This window comes from Clinocottus analis, unplaced genomic scaffold, assembly GCF_023055335.1.
Source record: "Clinocottus analis isolate CAN_PGR_092001 unplaced genomic scaffold, fCliAna1.0.p SCAF_17, whole genome shotgun sequence".
Taxonomy (NCBI): Eukaryota; Metazoa; Chordata; class Actinopteri; order Perciformes; family Cottidae; genus Clinocottus; species Clinocottus analis.
This window is the reverse complement of record NW_027175898.1, coordinates 15,753,790-15,772,314: the sequence shown is the minus strand read 5'-3', so window position 1 is coordinate 15,772,314 and position 18,525 is coordinate 15,753,790. Positions and strand designations below refer to the sequence as shown.

General features: G+C 41.6%; 2 protein-coding genes across 3 annotated transcripts in view; one reads left to right on the top strand and one right to left on the bottom strand.

The window, feature by feature from the left end:
• Positions 1-1,014: 1,014 nt before the first annotated feature.
• Positions 1,015-13,825, top strand: LOC137787687 (synaptosomal-associated protein 23-like). Its single transcript, XM_068580371.1, has 8 exons — positions 1,015-1,144; positions 4,626-4,737; positions 8,143-8,184; positions 8,497-8,545; positions 8,878-8,995; positions 10,217-10,390; positions 10,894-11,038; positions 11,833-13,825. Coding segments are annotated over exons 1-8 (705 nt in total). The 5' UTR covers positions 1,015-1,142; the 3' UTR covers positions 11,896-13,825.
• Positions 13,826-13,928: 103 nt separating this feature from the next.
• Positions 13,929-18,525, bottom strand: part of sptb (spectrin, beta, erythrocytic) — a 47,804-nt gene continuing 43,207 nt past the window's right edge. For both annotated transcript variants that reach the window (XM_068580370.1, XM_068580369.1), the window contains 2 exons: positions 18,043-18,085; positions 13,929-16,632 (listed from right to left, as the gene is read on the bottom strand). In XM_068580370.1, the coding sequence (XP_068436471.1) occupies positions 16,432-16,632; positions 18,043-18,085 (244 nt within the window). In that variant the 3' untranslated portion in view covers positions 13,929-16,431. The remainder of the gene's footprint in view (positions 16,633-18,042; positions 18,086-18,525) is intronic.

Here is an 18,525-nt window from a genome sequence, read left to right as displayed (position 1 = left end):
TATAAAAGATACATGGGCAGAGAGAGCTGGGCACCATTCAGTTCAGCGAGGGCAGCTCCTTGTGCAGATTTGAAGTTGTTGCAAAAATGTTCAGCGTGTAGATTTTAGCATGCATTTGGCAAGAGGTGACCCAAGAAGGGAAAAATATTTAGCTGCAGTTAGAAGGGGAAGGGGAAGGAGAGGGGGGAGGGTTTAAACACTTGCCTTTTAGACATCGTCAGTTGATATGTTGGCTGGCAGCCTGCCCGGTGTCTTTGCAGTCACCTTGAACAGGCTTTTGTGGTTTAAACCATTAAAAACTTGGGAATTACACAGCAGATTCAATGCTAGAGGCTCCGATTTCAGAGCATCTCTCAGAAACACGATGAATAATATTCAGCACTCTGTGTTCATGTATAAATACAGAGGTGGGGGTGTATGTGTGTGTGTGTGTGTGTGTGTGTGTGTGTGTGTGTGTGAGTGTGTGTGTGTGTGTGTGTGTGTGGAGGAGGTGGGAGGGTGGGGGGGAGGTCTGGGTGAAGGGTAAATGCTGCACTCATGTGGGGGAAATGAGCAGCGCCTCTTTTTTCTCTGGAGTCATATGACAGGACATGCGCACCAACATGTGCTGCGTTCAAACGCACCCTGAAAGCCCACACTCCTCTGAGAATTACAGTTTAAAGCACAACTACTCAAACAAAAGTGACATATTTTTTCTTTCTACGCCTTTAAATGTATCTGACGTCAATATTAACGTTCATTTGTGGATAAAAATCGTACACACACAAACATTTTAAACGGCTTGTAGAACGTGAATGGCGATATTTACGACAGCACTTAAACGCACCAACCGACACACTTCAGTCAGCCAGACGGTGAAACTACTGAAGGAATCCAGAAGTTAATACCAAGTTTCCAAGTTCACATTCCGAGAAGAAGGAGGAGTAACGAGCTCGTTTTTTATAAAAAAGAAGGAGGGTTAACAGTAAGTATTGACTCCCAGATAAACATTTCTCTCCCGACACAGTTGTTTGTGTGTGTTTGTGGTAGTTGACTAGAAAGCGGAACTAGCTAGCTAGTAGCACGTTAGCTCGGTCAACAAGTTGCCCGACGGATCCGCTCCTGTTTACGACCCTGGCAAGGTTTTTGCAACTTTCCCGACAATGTAAGATGACTTTTATCTGCTTTCACGGGCTGTTTAACGCTGTTTCCTGACTATTTACAACTCTTTTAGTCAGTTTAAAAGGGTTATTTTGGGGCGGTATACGGCCACAACGTTGGCAACTTGGGTGTGGGGCTTTAAAAAAAGCTATTTCCTTCACTTTCGCATTCAGCTTAACGTCACCTGCTAATCAAGTGACACTTGTTAAATAGTTGCTCAGTACGTAACGTTATTGCCCTGCTCTTGAAATAACTAGTCATGTGTGCGGACACAGCTTTGCACTCATTTTAACAACGGAAATGATTAACAATAAGTCGTATTCTCTGCTACTTCTTACATTATTATTGGCAGCTGTGCTTAAAAACAGCTTGTTTTTATACTCTGTAATGATGCTGTAAAATACAGTAAAAAGATGGTTTAGGTTAAAGTCTGTTCAGCATGATGTCATCGACCCCTGGCTGTTTGTTGTTGCACACAGGTCAGCTTAAGTCGCCCAACCCAAAAGACATTTCCCTAACCAAAATAAATACAAGTTGTTATGATTGAGGACTGAATGCAGGGCGAGTTGCTGAAAATATCGCCTTTTTTAACCTTTTTTTTATTGTGAAGAAGGGGAATATGAACATAAGATGATGGGGCTGAGGAAAAGACGTCATAGTGTGTGTGTGTGTGTGTGTGTGTGTGTCTGTGTGTGTGTTGCAGTCACAACTGGAGGAACAGGTTTGGGTGGACGAGCAAGAAACGTTTCCCTGTAGTCGTTTTGTAAAGACACTTGGGGGGTTGGTGCTGTGAAGGAACGGCAACACGAATGTCCTTTTTTCTTTTTTTGTTTAGACTTTTTCACTTCCTTTTCTGGCTGTGACTGAACATGTGCCGAGTTGTGTCACAGTTTTGTGCCGTTCATCGAGTAAAAGTATAGGCCTTGTATGTGATGATGGGCTCAACTCATCTAGAATGTACCTGCATGGGTGTAACCTTTTCAGCCCCGTCACGAGGATACGATCAATATCCGGCTGAACTTGAGGTCAGTTTTTACTGATCTTGTAGTGTTGACATGTCCATCTGCTTGTGTTGTGGCTTGGCATTTCAAAAAGAGTGCGATACATGTGAATAAGTCCCGTTGTAAATCTCAAAGTAGTATCTTGCCATGTCCAATAATCGGTTGGAAAAAGCAGTCGAGCCTGTGTGAACCAAATGCCCCGACTGCCCTCTTTCCAGAAAAAAAAAGAAATGCAGAGTCAACAACATTAAATCCTCTGAGCTGTCCGCCAAGTCGACTCTCCATTTTCCTGCCTTCCTTATCTCAGGATGTTTGGTGGCTGCAGGTTTGAAAAGGGAAATTGGAAGTTCAAGGGTTATTTGGAAAAACAAGAAAAATGCCACTTGAACTTTAAGAGAAAAGGAAAAAGCGAATAAAGCCGTTTCCTTGAGCTTTGTGTTTATGGCTAACCGGCTCTGTCCTCTTTTTTCTTTTAAAGTGCAGTGTTTCCGCATCACAGAAAACAAGCTCCAGGCTTTGCTTTCAATGATCTTGATCTCACGTTACCTCGTGTCTGAGGCTGCCATCACACCAGACATGTCGGTGCACACTGTGACGCCGGGCGGCATGAAGGTCACTTGATGCACACAAAATCGGATATGGCCTTGGATTGGATTTGTATCTGCGAAACCGCTCTGCAAGGGCGCCCATGCTCCAAAACGCATCTCCAAATGGATTACAAAACGCAGCGGGAACCACACTTTATTGCTCAAGCTCTGCAGCTTCTGTGTGTCAGAATAATCTCAGAGAAACCAGCGTCATTTAAAGTCCTGTAGCGGTTACTCTTTGCTAAATTTCTCATGTAGTCCAGCGCTTTCCTTCCTGTAACACACAGTAGGGTTTTAATTCTGATCCACGTCTCTTTGCTGTGCTTTGTCTCATCATGAAAATGAACTGAAGCCACCGGGAAATGTTGAATTTAACCACCGAGTGGTCAACCACCATCAGGACTTCCTGCTGTTGGTTCACAATGAAAGCCTCTCTGTGACACTTCCTGACATCATGCATCACGCCCCTTCTGCATATTCTGTGCATATTTTTTTTGCAAGCTCGTGAAATCAGAGTTTTTAATCTGAAGGCAGAGCGTGCATGCAGCTGTCAAATACAGATGCATCTTAATTTGTCCTAATTTAATTGGCCGTGGGAGTTCATTTACAGGAAGTCGCACGAGTTCAGGAAGTCACATGAGCTCAGTAGATTAACTGAAGTATCTGTTCCTTTTTGTCAAATTGAAGATTTGTTTTTTGTGACACTAAGAGCGTCGTCTATGAGCAAGAGTCTTACTTAAAAATGCAGAACATTGTATTTGTAAATGTACCATGTTTTCAGCCCATTAAATATGTATAGTGTATCCACTGGTGGACAATTATTTACCGTGGTTGCATAAATAATCACATTTGTTTGACATGATAAATTATTATTATGGCCTGAGACTTGAAGATAATATAATCAGAATAAATTGGCATACCCGCTAACAATATTGACATTTAGACAAATACGTCTAAAAGGCCCACCTTTTTTTTACAACGGCATTTAAAGAGGAAAATGCATTTTGATTTATTTATCAATTAATTACTAATATTAGTTTGACTAAATCAAGCAATATGTGATTTAAAATGTTAAAATGCATCGTCATTAACGTCTTTTTATTTTTTCTAAATAAGTATGAACTCCTCGTTGTCAGCTTTGTGTAGGTTTTGTGTCCTTCTGCCAGTCGCTGACGTCCACTTCCATCCTTCTTTGCCGCAGCCCCTTCATCTCTTATTGTGATCAAACATTCTGCTCGCCACACTGCGGCTAAACTTTACACCAACAAGGACCTGCTGGAGGCTCACAGGGACAGTTTGGCTCCATCATTGAAAAAATACTATCTTTGTTTCCTTTTATCAGCGAGCCTTCTGTGTGTGTTCACACTCCCAACACTCCTCCAGGGGCATTAAAGGAAAGGTTGTTTTATTACATCTTCTTCCCCTTGCGTGTGACATGAACACATTGATGTTCTCGTGCAGTAAATGTTTGGACAATAAATGTGTTCTCCGTATTTAAGATTTCACACTGGGTGGAAAGGAGAAAAAAAAAATCTCTGCGTGGTTCTGTGGCATAATGATGTGCTGTAGCTCGAGGCGCTGAGGCACTGAGGATTAGAAAGAGCCGGGAAAAGACTCTGTTCACTCGAAGTCTCGGTCAAATTTTGTAAATAGCCGAGCTTCTGGATCTTTGTGTTCATATTTAAAAAACATCTGATCTAGTAAACTATCAGTAATGGGCTCAATAGTTGTGTTTGCATCATTTTCTGTTGATTAATTTGATGCCTTTGTTCCCTCACAAAGTGAATTAACTTTGTAGAAAGTAAAGCAGGGTCTCTGGTGATCAGGATGCTCTGAGAGTAAAACACATCGATGACCTCTGACCTGACCTTTTTTTATAATCTGCTTCTCCTCCAAGGCCGCAGAACATCGAGCTCGGTGCCGCAGGAGGAGCCAAACAGGACAGCAGCAGGATGGACGACATGACGGTGGAGCAGATCACCATGAAGGCCAACCAAGTGACCGACGAGGTGCTGACTCACTCACTCACTCTCACATTCACTCACTCACTCGATCGGGTCGATCACTCAAACTCACACTCTCACACATACACACACAAACACTCAGTCTCACAAACTCTCTCTCTCACAAACTCTCTCTCTCTCACACACTCACACACTCACACACTCACTCACACACTCACTCACTCACTCACTCACTCACTCACTCACTCAGACACACAGTCACACACACAGTCACACACTCACTTCTAACTCTCTCACACTCACTCTCTCACTCTCTCTCACACACACAGTCACTCTCTCACTCTCTCACTCACTCACTCACTCACTCACACACACACACACACACACACACACACACACACACACACACACACACACACACACTCATTCTCTTTGTGAGTACTAAACTTCCTTCAAGAGATATTTCATCCAAAATTTTTGATGTTTTTTTGATAACTTTATTTTGGTCAAATGTTTGTATAATTTCATCATAATTCTTTTAGAATTATATTTTTTGTTGCTGACTGATAAACATTCAGAGTGTTCATGCTGCGAAAAAACAAACAAACTGCAGTTCAAATTTAAAATCAACCCCGAAAAATTAAAGTATTGAAGTATTATTTAAATTAAATTATCTGATTTACCACAATTTGCTTCACCAATGTGGTGAAATGTATGTTTTAGACGACCACATTGCAGTTTGCACATTTTGCTTCAGCTGGAAACGCATTAGTGGGATGCGAAAAGCCAACGTGCACGTAATCCTGAGGTTGTGTTAAATATACAGTAGCACTGCAGGAGCAGAGGGTGGCTAATTAGATGCATTGTGTTCACAGTTGATTATTAAGCTAAGCATTAATGGGAGCGTGTGAGGCTTTACGCCTAATTTACCCTGATGGCTCCTTTCCCCCTCGCTGTGGGTTTCGCGGGTCTGAATGTTGTCAGCGATATCCAAGCGTTTGATTATCAAGGAGATGATTGTTTCATCGGCACTCCAGGGAGCGATATGATCAGCCGTCTGATTTCAAATGTACTTACTGGAGCCGTATAGCTCACATTCCCATCATTTTGACTCTTTTTCTTTGAGTTTTGTCTCTATATGTGTGCTTTCTCTCCTTCTTTGTTGACTAAAGCAGCTGATAGCAGCAGCAGGGCACTGCAGGGTCCTTCTGCTAAAGCTTCCTCACACTTTCCCCTTTTGGGGTTTAACCACTCGCACCTAAAAACACCCAGAGCGCCGCTGTCAATGCACCAGGGCAACATTGGAAGCCGTCTCATTAAATATTTAGACCATGTCCGGCAGTTAAAAATGGCTTCCACGCCCGTCAAAGTTAATAAAAATGCATTGTTCGTGTGCTACTATCTAATCATCCTGCTATATCGCAGCCAATTAATACCTGTAGGGTGTTTTTTTTTTTTTATTTGTGTGTTGGAACCTGCACATACTTCTCATTCAAGCCATCCCAAAACAAATGATAAAAATATCTGCATCTCAAAGATCTGTCTCCAACACCCCAATCTGGAAAATTTGGCCGCCGCCGGCGATTTCGGGGGCTTAATTATCCGAGTTCAAGGATTTTTTTTTTTTATTTTTGTTTTTTTTCAGAAGGCAGCACGTAATGTTTATCCGCCCAAGTGGATGTTCTGGCTAAGCCAACAAGAACATGGCTGAGCTCGCCACGTTCCTCGCAGCCAACTCCATGTTTGTCTGTTTCTCAACTCGCTTGATTAATGTATTCAGAGCAAACACAACACGGACAGAGAGAGAGAGAGAGGGGGAGAGAGAGAGTGTCTCTCTCTTGTTAACAGTTAATTAGCGATGGTAACAATGGAGTCGTGGCCTGAGTCACTTCCTTGCTTTGCTCCGTTGGATGCTGCTGCTCTCTGTACAGCCTCTCGCTATTAATAGAGACACAAAGGCCCAACTCACCTGAACCGACTGCATTCCAGTTCGTCATCAACTTTTTTTTTTTTTTTTTGTCTCCGTGTGCATTTTTGTGTCTTGCTGTCGATTTGTTAACTTTTATGCCCGCGTACGATTTTAGTGTTTGGACCCTGGAACACTGAATTAGTATTTTTTTTTTGTGTGTACGGTGGAGGAATGGCCAAATTAAGCACACTAAACACAGATTTAATTTTCGAAAGGAAAAAAAAATATATATATATTTTTGAAAATTTCGAAATTTATTTTATATTTTTGAAAATTTTGGAGAAAAAAAAATTGAAAATGTTGAAAAAAAAATTTTGTAAGCGTGATGAAACTCAAGATTATGTCATAAAATTGTAGCGTTCAGTGTGTTGTGACATTTGGTATCAAAGAGCAGAGAGTGCTCACAAGAATTTAAGAATATTTCTGATTTTACAACTTGAACAATAATCAATTTATAGAATATTTAACGATTTTACGATTCGACCAAAGGTTTTAACTCCATTTGAGGAGCTTGTTGGTCTTTGAAATGTCAGAAAATAGTGACAAATACCAAACGTCAAAGCACAAGTCGATGTATTCAAATTGCTTGTTTTGTTCGTCTAATATCCAAAAAGAAACCCAGCAAATATTATGAACAACATATACACAGAAAATCAGTAACAATGTGGATATCATGTGACTCAAAATGCAATCTGTGTTCGTTTCTCTAATCTGGGAAACCGCCCTGAAATCAAATTACCGGATGTTTAATTAGATAATTCACTGTCGTGGTCTGATAAAAATTAATTTCATTGTATGTCCGTGATTGGGGAAGAGGCATTGCTATTTCAAGGAAATGATCTTCATATGTTCCATCTCCCGCTATAATTGGCCCTTTTTCCACCGCGTGTGTGTCGCTGCAGAGCAAACGCAGGTGTAATTAATAACATTAATTACGGCCCTGTTCCACTCGGGGAGGCTGATGCTCTGGCATTGTGCTGCCGGCGCACCGAGAGGTGACGCACTAAATGGACTGGGACCTTTATTTATTTATTCATGTATTAAATCTGTGTTTTTCTAAACGGCTGACGTGAAAAAAGTTGGATTACTTGTTCTGTCGCACCCGGCGCTGCTTTAAACGTAAAGAATGCAACTTTGGATGCTCCAGACGGATGAGTTGTTCGTTAATCTTTCTGCTGGTGCGTGTGAGATGACAACTGTGGAGGCAAAGTAGAAATCTAGTGTTCTGTTAAATACTGCGTACATCATGCTGAATGCGTTTTTGAATACGACGCCACTGGAATAAAACACGTCAAAAGAGCACTGATCATCTCCACGTCCACAAACTGTTTCCTCGACCTGAAATCTCAAACCAACAGTGACCTGAAAATGACCAAAAATGCACAAATCGTTGTTTTTATTGTCTTTGCACATCTCTTTTCATGCACTAAAACCTGCTGTGTGTGTGTGTGTGTGTGTGTGTGTGTGTGTTTATTTTCCAGTCACTGGAAAGCACACGCAGGATGCTGCAGATGGCCAACGAGGTGAGACTTTGACAATTAGTATTTGTTTGTTACTACATTTTCTCCTTCTAACATATTATTAGGACCACTGTAGATCATTAGATTAATAACTAATAATACAAGATTATAGTATTTCGAGGAAAGTCATAGCATCATGTGGAAAGTTTCGCTTCAGCTATTCCATTTTTTTTTGGGAGGGTGTTAATTATACTAAGTCTGTTTTTCACATTCTGAACAAAGCTAATATTCTAATTAACTTTTGAGGTCTCTGATTATTTCCATTTATTTCTAACGCATGAATCTGAATCTGAGCTTCTGTTTTTGTGTTTCCAGAGCAAAGAGACCGGCACCAAGACGCTGGTGATACTGGACCAGCAAGGAGGTGAGGAGACGTACAAAGACGACGAGTTTCACACGCAGATGTTTCCGCTTTGCGTCGCAAAGACTGGGTGACGTTTGCACTTAGCCATTAGCATTCGTCGTCACGCATGTTTGGATGTTTTTCATCCACTTTGAAAGGAACTGTCAGTGCGTAATGACATATATCACGCTAATGCTAATGCTAATGCTAATGCTAATGCTAATGCTAATGGAGGGTGGAAGGTGCTAGTTGATTTCATCGACACACCTGTCAAGATTCATGACTCCAAGCCCAAAACTTTGAAAAAGAGACTCTGAATTGTGTGTCTGTGTGTGTCTGTGTGTGTGTTTCAGAGCAGCTGAGGCAGGTGGACCAGGGCATGGACAAGATCAACCAGGACATGAGACAAGCGGAGAAGAACCTGACCGACCTCTCCAAGTGCTGCGGCCTCTGCGTCTGCCCCTGTGACAGGTACAGCGCTCAGGCACAAGCCTCCCGAACCCCCTGTTGTGCGTCAAGTTGTGCGTTTATCATGCTTTTTGTGTGCTTGTGCGTGTTTTGATAACTTGCAACAGGTATCCTGTAGAAGTCAAAAGGGTTATTTTCAGTCAAACCCGTTAGTTTCTGGATGACTTGAGCACTTCTACGACTCGGTTACGTGTGAAACTCTTCTGGTTAAAGAATCAGTATTTTAGTTTGCCAACTTGACTTAAAAAAAAGAAGAAAATTATCTAATAATTCAATATTTTGTATCAAAGGATTGTTTTGTTTTTTTTTTGGTTTTGAAGCTCTCTGAAGAGCGTTGCTGCCAGCTGGTTGGAAGTTAAAGACTAAGGTGCTGATAAAAAGCTAAACACACACACTGCAGCTCGAATTAATTCACTTTTTTGGTTTTCTGGGTCAATCTCTGCATTAATTCAGCAACTATGTTGCCGCGGTTCGTTTCCCCGACTGCAACGGCAAAGTGTTTTTTTGAATTCTCTGCCGCTTTGATTTCTGCGTCTGCCTGCAGCGTTTCTCCATAGCAACAGCAGCCGATGATCCGTGTGTGTGCGTGCGCGTGTGTGTGTGTTTAGAGACGTTCCCATAAACCTCAAACGGATGCTCCGGCGTCCAGGAGTCCTCTTGTGTTGATGCTCAGCGTCGTTGTCGATGCTTTACGTTGAAACTGGAGGTGCGTAACTGTGCCAACATTTCCAGAACCGGCAGCTTCTCCCTCCTCACCAGCTTTATTTTTACGGGATTGAACTCTTCCTTGACCTCTGACCTTGTCTGTGTGATGTCACACGAACACGACGAGTCGGACGAGGAGAGAGGAAAAAATACACAAACGGGAATCTCATGATGAAAAAGATTGCTGTGAATACGTAGCATTCTCAATTGGTTGTGTTGCTGCTCAATGCAAACATACTTTACCGTGTGTGTGTGTGTGTGTGTGGTAAGATCATATCTGGTTTTAAACATTGGAAAAAAATCTCTCCAAAATGCTTTCTCTTCGGAGGAGAGGATTCCTTGAGTACGATGAGATAAGGTAGGGAACCCGTTGAATTTGCTCCCGATTAACGGACACCTGTCTCTAACCTTTCGTGGAGGCTTTTATTCTGAAGGCCGTGTGGTTGTATTGAAGTTCCTCGTAGTTGTTTTTCATCACACTCCTGGTTTGTATTGACCTCTCTGCTTCTCCCCCTGCAGGGTGTCGTCGATAGAGCAAGACTCAAAATACAAGCGCACCTGGGGCGTTCGGGGAGGCGATGGCGAAACTGACTCCACCGGCTCCAGAGTTGTCTCAAGGCAGCCGTCGGGGGTTCGCAACGGCCAGGCGGGCCAGGTGAACGCCTCGGCGCCTTCGGGCCAGTACATCAAGAGGTGAGGGGACCCGGGCGGCAGTGTTTTTTACCTCAACCCGTCAGACCTTCTTTTTTGTTTGAATTGTCGTAGGAACCCAAAATTCATTCCAATACGTGTGTTTATTGTATGTATTTGTTCAGCAAAGTCTTGGGGGAAAAAATGTATATCTGCAAAAAAGAAAATCACTTTTAAAAGATTTTGATCGTGACTATGAACATCCTGTATGATATGAGCCAGATTCCCACCAAAAATGCCTCCTGGAGCGTCAATAAGACACCTTTATGGAAAGATTAGGACCTAAAGAATCAACAAAAATCACAATAAAACAAAGTCTTGGCCTGTCAGGAAGGAGTTTCAGTCAAAAAAACTGTTTAAAAATTGAAAAATTACGTATTTTAAGCCAAAAGATTGTCAGAATGGGGCATGCTGGGACTTAAAATAGACCATTCACGGTTTAAATTCCTAACAGTTTTCAATTGACACGGTGCGACACCTGACGGAGACTTTCCTCACATCTACAGGATCACCAACGACGCCCGTGAGGACGAGATGGAGGAGAACCTGGACGCCGTGGGCAGCATCATCGGCAACCTGAAATCTATGGCTTTCGAAATGGGCAACGAAATAGACCAGCAGAACAAACACATCGACAGCATCACCGAAAAGGTAACGGACGGTCCGACGCCATCCACAACCCAATCGTTTTGTTTACCTTCTCGGCTCACGCACTGATGGACGGCGTAAAGAAGACGATGCAGGATTGAGAAAAGTATTTTAATCTGGCTGTGAAAGGAGGTTAAAAAAAGTCATTCATTCATTCATTCATTACCTTCAGCTGAGAGGTTTTGTCGCGGCCGAGTAGCGAGCGGAGCGTCGGCATCAGTCTGGGAAGTATCGGCAAAATAATTGACAGCGAAACACTGTAAGAGTTGCGTCTGTTGCACAGATTGGACAACCTTATTAGACGGGCAACCTGTTTCATTTACTTTAAAATCAATGCAAAGGGGAGAAAAGAGATGAGAATGGAAGAGTTGTCTTTCTAGTAAATGAATAGATGAAGCGTCAAGCGTCTCGCTAAACCTTCAATAATTAAATATAATAAACGAGTCCTTGTTGCAAAAAGGACGTGAGGAAAAGGTTGGTTTCAAATATTGATAGCGGTTTACAGACAAAATGTACATGAACCCTACAAGCAGTTAAAGGGGCCATGTTGTCACATTCTCTGTTTAAATCCATTTAATGAAGCATTTGCAAAGCTAATTTAATCTTGCGTGATACATTTTTCTGGCGAGCGGTCTTCTTACACAAAAACAACCTCTGCGCTTCAGCTCCAGAGTTCATAAACCCCACAGAGAACTTTGCATTATTGTTCTTTTGCATTGGACGTGGGTCAAAAGGGCGTTTCAATGCACGCGTTGCTTTTCATAATGCATGTTTCTTTCTCTCCTCCTTTGTTCCAGGCGGAAATGAACAAGGCTCGCATTGACGAAGCCAACCAGAGAGCCAACAAGCTGCTCAAGTAGACGGCGAGCCGCGATTTCTGCCAGTTTCACCCACCAACCTTAAGCCTCTGCTGCCCCCACCTCACACACACACACACACACACACACACACACACACACATACACATATATATGCATCTTTGACATGAAACAAAGAGATTCAGTCAGGACGAATATCTTTGCCGCCTTTACACTGCACTAAGATGTAAATAAAATACGCAAACGTTCTATATTTTATAAATTGGCCGCCGTGCGTTCGTGGCCGCGCTGGACTTTGAGGGGCGGCGGCGGCGGCGGCGCCAGGAGCCGCACCGCGAGTCAAGAGACGGACCGCCGCTGCACCCCAACCCGTCATGTCTCTGCACTCAGAGGAAGGGAAGTAGCACCGGTCAGATGCTTTTTCTTTTCTCCCCGTTGTGCCGTTCTCTAAAAGTCGAGCGCGTCGACGAGGTCGTGGCTCAGCGAGCGTTAATTAAAGCGTCGCCTTCTGTCGTCAAATTCCTTCAAATTCTCCTTGGTTCAACGTGTAATTAGGTTTATTGTATCGTGTGATGATGTGCTTATTTAATTATTCTTCGAGCAAAAAATGACTTGCGAATAAAGTTTTCTTTTTTTTTTTAAAAAAACACTTTGTTCTCATGTCATTTACGCCATTTCAGATGGAAAAGCTATTTCATAAAATATTAAATATTGTGCTTTTTTTTTTTTTTTTTGGGAGCGAATCCTTTCAACGCTCGAATTCAAAGCACCTCCCCCCCGAATTACGACCATTTAATTTAATTTTTCTAAATGTTCTGACTAAAGTCGAGAAAATTGTGAGGCGTTGAGCTGGTGTGAGGAATGTAATTTATATATATATTCATATATACTTGTCCTTCAAATGTGAAGGAGGGTCAGTACGCAACATGAGGAACGTTCATCTTTAACCCCTCCAACGCATCTCGTATATTTCATAGCTTAATATGTGAAAAGATAACAGTAGATTTGTCATAAATGGATCGATTGCTGTACTCCATATTGAGTGTTTTCCCTCCGTTGACGCTGAAACACATCGCAGCCGCTCATATTAATCTCCCATAGCCGAGTCGGTTAATCTAAATTTCTTCCATCGTCATCTCTCGGGTTAATAGAGATTTATTGCACCCGGGAGGGAAGTTAACAGCCTCGGCGGGGTGATCCCTGGTAAGTCTGGCAATATGCGGGAAGGAAAATTAATTTCCTCCCCAAGTTTGATAATTGCACAGTCTGTAAAAAAAAAAGTATGCAAACAAAATGTTCACTTCCCCGAAACACACGGCTGTGCATCGTGTTAACCCTTCTCTAATTTCTCATGCGAGCTACATCGAGAGAATAACTTAAAAATGTAAAGAAATGACACAATTTAGGGCGGGCGGGGTGTGTGCAGGCTGCGTTGTAGCAGCCGCGGCGCTCCTCTCGCCGCCGGTTCGTAGTTAAAAACGATAATATCCGATAATGGAAAGCATCATTTTGTTTCGTCCACGCTGAGAAATTACTGCCGGCAGCGAGACGCAATAAAAGAGAAAAGTACTCCCCCGTATGATGATGTTCAAAAGGGCTGCACGTCGAAGCGGGATGAGTCCGTTTAGGCCTTCACTGTGGGGGGAAATATCTCCCATCATGCATCTTCTGGCTTTTTTGTTGTATTTTTTTTTTTGAAGAGGAGCGCTTCATTTGTACGCTCCTCTGCAGACGAGCGCCTCTTGAGTTTGTATAGATCGAAATGAAGCGTTTATTCGGGGCTTCGTGTCGCCATGAGTGATCTTCCTCCGCCCGTCAACGTGTCGGCTGAGCTCTGTTTCTCTGTTTTACCCGACGACCAAAAGCGTGGCGTCGATTCTCGCGTTCTGGTCTGAAATCAGCCCGGTTCAAAGTGCCTGTTGTTTAACACCTGTTCAATTGTTTGTATCCAATAAATCTATTCTGAAATTCATCTTTTTTATGGGACATTTTCAATGCATTTCAATATTTATCACTTTAAAAAAACACTGCAAAGATACAACTGTGGCAGCGCGGTAATGAATGAACCCAAACTGTCGCGTTTCAGGAGTTTATTTTAAAGTTTATTCTCTCAAAATGTATTTGATATTTCCTGTTCAACACCATTTTCTGTATATTTTACATAGCTAGAGAGTACAAAATGCATATTTTTAAAAACCACTGAACAGAAGAAAGGCAGGAAGGAAGGAGTGGAGGAATCAAAGTGGATGAAGGAGGAAGTGTCAGAGTCTAAGTTACTGTCGTGACCAATAAAAACAAGACTGAATAAATGTAATGCAAACTATTTAAAAAGGTGCACGTTAGTGTGTTACTGGACGTTCCTCTGGCCTTCTGCACACAGAAAGAAACAAAGATTATAGATGTAATGAACATGTTTTCCCCCTTTTTTCTATATGTAAAATCCTCTGGACGGAGGTCGTCACCATGCTACCGTATTCCCTCTGGAGCTTGAACGGCCTCCATCTTCCCCACACCTGTAGCGTCCATCTTTTTTTCACTGAGGTCACTTGAGTTGGATCGTATAGTCCAGGGACGGAGCCCGCAGTACAAGGCAAGACGGCGGTGGGTGAGTGAGTGAACGTGACGTCTATAAATGCAGACTGTGCATACTCTTTATTCCCTGTATGTATGTTAAGAGCGTCTTATTCTAGCATGGCTTTTTTATGACGTTAAAAGGTACCAAATTCCTTCTTTTCCTCCTGTTTACATTCATGTTTTCCCTCTGCTGCTACTGTACGACCCCGAAGGTCCCGTCCGGTGTAGTGTGGTTTTTAGAGAGGAAAAAAAAAAGCAGTCGAGATCCAATCTGACAGGTTGGACCTGGACTTCGGCCGTTTTCCCTAAAAAAATAAATAAAACTTGCTTCAAAACATGTGAGTCGTGGTGTCAGAGAGGTGTTTCAGAAAAAGGCAAAATCACCGGTTAAATCAAACTATTTTTGTGACCGGTGGAAGCTTTTCCTTCAAGACTCGCCTGGTTTTTTTCCAGGTTAGCGTAGCTTAGCTTAGCTTCAGGCTGAACCACATGTTATATTTAACACAATTTGACTCGGGTTGTCCTTTTTTTGCATACTTTAACATGTCAACTCTCGAAATTCAAGTTAACACATGTCGATTTAACTGCGCCGCAACTTGTATGAAGGCAAAAAAACAAAATTTTGACCCACGTCTGTTCTCATAATTTGCATCTTAAAAACATTTTAAAGGCCCGCCGACAATCTGAAGGCATTTAAACCGACTGAAGCTGTTATTTAATAACTATTTCCTTTGATTTAGGTGCTGTAAAATACCCTGCGTCTCATATCTTTACGTTAATGTTTAGCACTTGTCGAAAGAAAGTTTGCGTTACTTACGCAGGGCTTTAACCTGTAAATTCATTAAATACAGGTAGGACTCTGTGCTTTTGTCCATTTTTGTTATATTATACTTCACACATTATATAATATGTTAACTATGGCAGCAAACATCAGTTTCATCTTAAAGTGTCCGTTTCCTCATGAATGTGGTCAGCGCTTGGTCTCTCGGGCCTCAAAGTAAACTAGACTTGACTTTAGAGCCCAGATTAAACCCTAGTTTAGTTTAAGTTTAGTTTAAAAGTCTTGTGAAACACCTCTCAGACGTCCGCTCACAGAAAACTTGTTTCGAGCCGAAGTTGAAGCCATAAGGCCGGTCGAGTGTGGACTTGAGGGTTCAAGAATATCACAATAGCACCGTATAAAACTCACGTAAAACTTACTTCATGCAGCTGTAGATATATATTTATATATATATATATATATATATACCGTACGTGTATGTTAATTCATAAATATGAAACTTAGGGTTCAATACACGAGTGCAGAGTATATTTAAAGTTCACAGAAATAACAACCGCCCGTTCTGTTCAGCGGACGCGACCTTTCACCAGATATCGAGAACCCGGAGTGAGCGATGGCGGCGTCTCGGGGGTTCGATCCCGTTTCATCAGCAGTCGATGTCTTCACGGTGCATAGAGCATTTAGTTTGCATGCCTGCAGTTACACTTTGTGTGTGTGTGTGTGTGTGTCTGCGCCGCATTTCCGAAGCTTTTTTAAATGTTTTAAAGTCCGTTTGACTCACTCTGGGTCTGCAGGCCGGCTTTAAGCGCTCCAAATTTTCAAAATCGGCACAGTTTTACAGTTCACCTCCATCGTATAAGGCAGATTAATACAAAAAAAAGCACTCCTCCAAACATCTCAAAGCGTGCCGTACTAAAAGCAAATTTTAAAAAAAAATGCAGCAAAAGAAAAAGGTTTTACGAACATTCTTTGGTTGAGTGAAAGGAGCATTCCTGTGCTTTTAATTTAATTGCTTTTTTGTTAAAAACGACAAAAAAAGTGGACCTTTTTGCAATAAAACTGGCTTAAATACAAGCAAACGAGTGATGCAACCTAAACTACAATAAATGTATGTTTAAATAATACTTTTAAAAAAGGAAAATCGTAGTGATTAAATAGCTGTCTTTGACTGATTGTACACAAATACTACTTTCTCTTCCCTTTGCCCTCTGCGCTCTCTCTTTTCACTTCTTTTTGGCAAAGCGACTGAACTTCTTCTCCTTGTCTTTCTTGGCAGAGCCGGGCTCCGGCGCCGCGGTGGAGGCGGCGGCGGCGGCGAGGGGGGGAAGGCTGTGGGCTTTGGCCCCCGAGGTCCCCGACGCCTCCTCCGCTGCCGGGGGCTGGACGGCCTTCTCCATGGCCTGGCTCCAGCGCTGGAGCTCCTCCTGAAGTTACAAACAAAACACGCTTAGTATGGAAGCCCGTTCACGCCACTCTGAGGAACAGATTAAGATCCTGTCAGTCATAATTATGAGATACTTAAGTCGAAATTACGAGATCGTTAGGTCACAATTATGAGATACTATCTCTTCATTTTGGCGGGATCGAGCTTCCATACAGGACGCAAGCATACAAGGGAAAGTGTGTGAATTTAAATAATGCGTCTGTGAGGGTCGGATTGATGATAATTTGCCAGCTTTTTGCGTCAATCGAAATTACGAGATATTTAAGTCATAATTATGAGAAAGTAAGTCAAAATGATGAGATTCTATCTCTCAATTTCGACTTAATACCTCAAAATTATGAGATAGTTAAGTAATAATTTTGAGATAATCGAAATTACAAGATGGTATCTCAGAATTATGAGATACTAAGTCGAAATTATGACTTACAGCATCTTCATTTTTTTTTATCACATTGGCGGTATCGAGCTTCCATACAGGACGCAGGCGTACAAGGGAAAGTGTGTGAATTTAAAAAGTGGATGTGGCTTTAAATAATGAGTTTGTGAGGGTCGGATTGATGATAATTTGCCAACTACTGGCGTAAATAATCGAAATTACGAGATAGTTAAGTCATAATTATGAGATACTATCTCTAAATTTCGACTTAATACCTCAAAATTATGAGATAGTTAAGTAATAATTATGAGATAATCAAAATTGCAAGATGGTATCTCAGAATTAAGAGATACTAAGTCGAAATTATGACTTACAGCATCTTCATTTTTTTTTTTTTATCACATTGGCGGTAACGAGCTTCCATACAGGACGCAGGCGTACAAGGGAAAGTGTGAATTTAAAAAAAAGTGGATGTGGCTTTAAATAATGAGTTTGTGAGGGTCGGATTGATGATAATTTGCCATCTTTTTGCGTCAATAATCAAAATTACGAGATAGTTAAGTCAAAATTATGAGGTACCATCTCTAAATTTCAACATAGTACCTCAAAATTATGAGACTGTTTAGTAATAATTATGAAATAATCGAAATTACAATCTGGTATCTCGGAATTATGAGATACTAAATTGAAATTATGAGACAGTTAAGTCATAATTATGACTTTCAGGATCTTAATATTTTCATCACATTGGCGGTAATGAGCTTCCATACACGACGGAGGCGTACAAGGGAAAGTGTGTGAATTTAAAAAGTGGATGTGGCTTTAAATAATGCGTCTGTGAGGGTCGGATTGATGATAATTTGTCAGCTACTGGCGTAAATAATTAATTCCAAATGTGTAGGCTGATGTATGTAAATATCTGTGTGCAGCGTACGAGTACAGAAGGTCAAAGGTGAGTCCAAAACATGCGATGTGTGGAGCGTTTGTTTGTTTATCGGTCCAAAAAAAACTCACCTCGTCTTTACACTGGAACAAATACTCACTGCCGTCTGCGAGACTGAGAGAGGGAGAGAGAAGTTATGGTTCACTGTGAGGACGAGTAAAAAACGTTGAAATGATAACAGAGTTCTCACGGTCATGGAAAAAAATTAAAATCCACAAAACGTTGTGTAAGAGTCGTGTAAATGTGTTATATTCATGTGTTCATGACGTTCATTTAGTTACAAATAATGAATCTGCTTTTAAAAGAAAGAGGCTCAAAATATCAGCAGCATTCATACAGGCATCTATATAAATGTTTATTCTGTTAATCAAACTATTGTCTCTCATTCATTTGAGTCATTTAAGGTTTACTGTATGCTTTGAATCCTCATTGTTAGTTTAAATACTACATTTTATCACTTTTTACTGTTTACACACACATTTCACACAATGTTTGCTCATGAACATTTGGTTTAAAGTCATGAAAATTTGGGTAAAAGTCATAGTAAAGTCATG

Bases quoted from the DNA above. Each gene is read 5' to 3' on its own strand.
- LOC137787687 (XM_068580371.1), top strand. The intron at 4,738-8,142 runs GTGCTGACTCAC...TTTATTTTCCAG, and splicing joins CCAACCAAGTGACCGACGAG to TCACTGGAAAGCACACGCAG. The intron at 11,039-11,832 runs GTAACGGACGGT...CCTTTGTTCCAG, and splicing joins TCGACAGCATCACCGAAAAG to GCGGAAATGAACAAGGCTCG.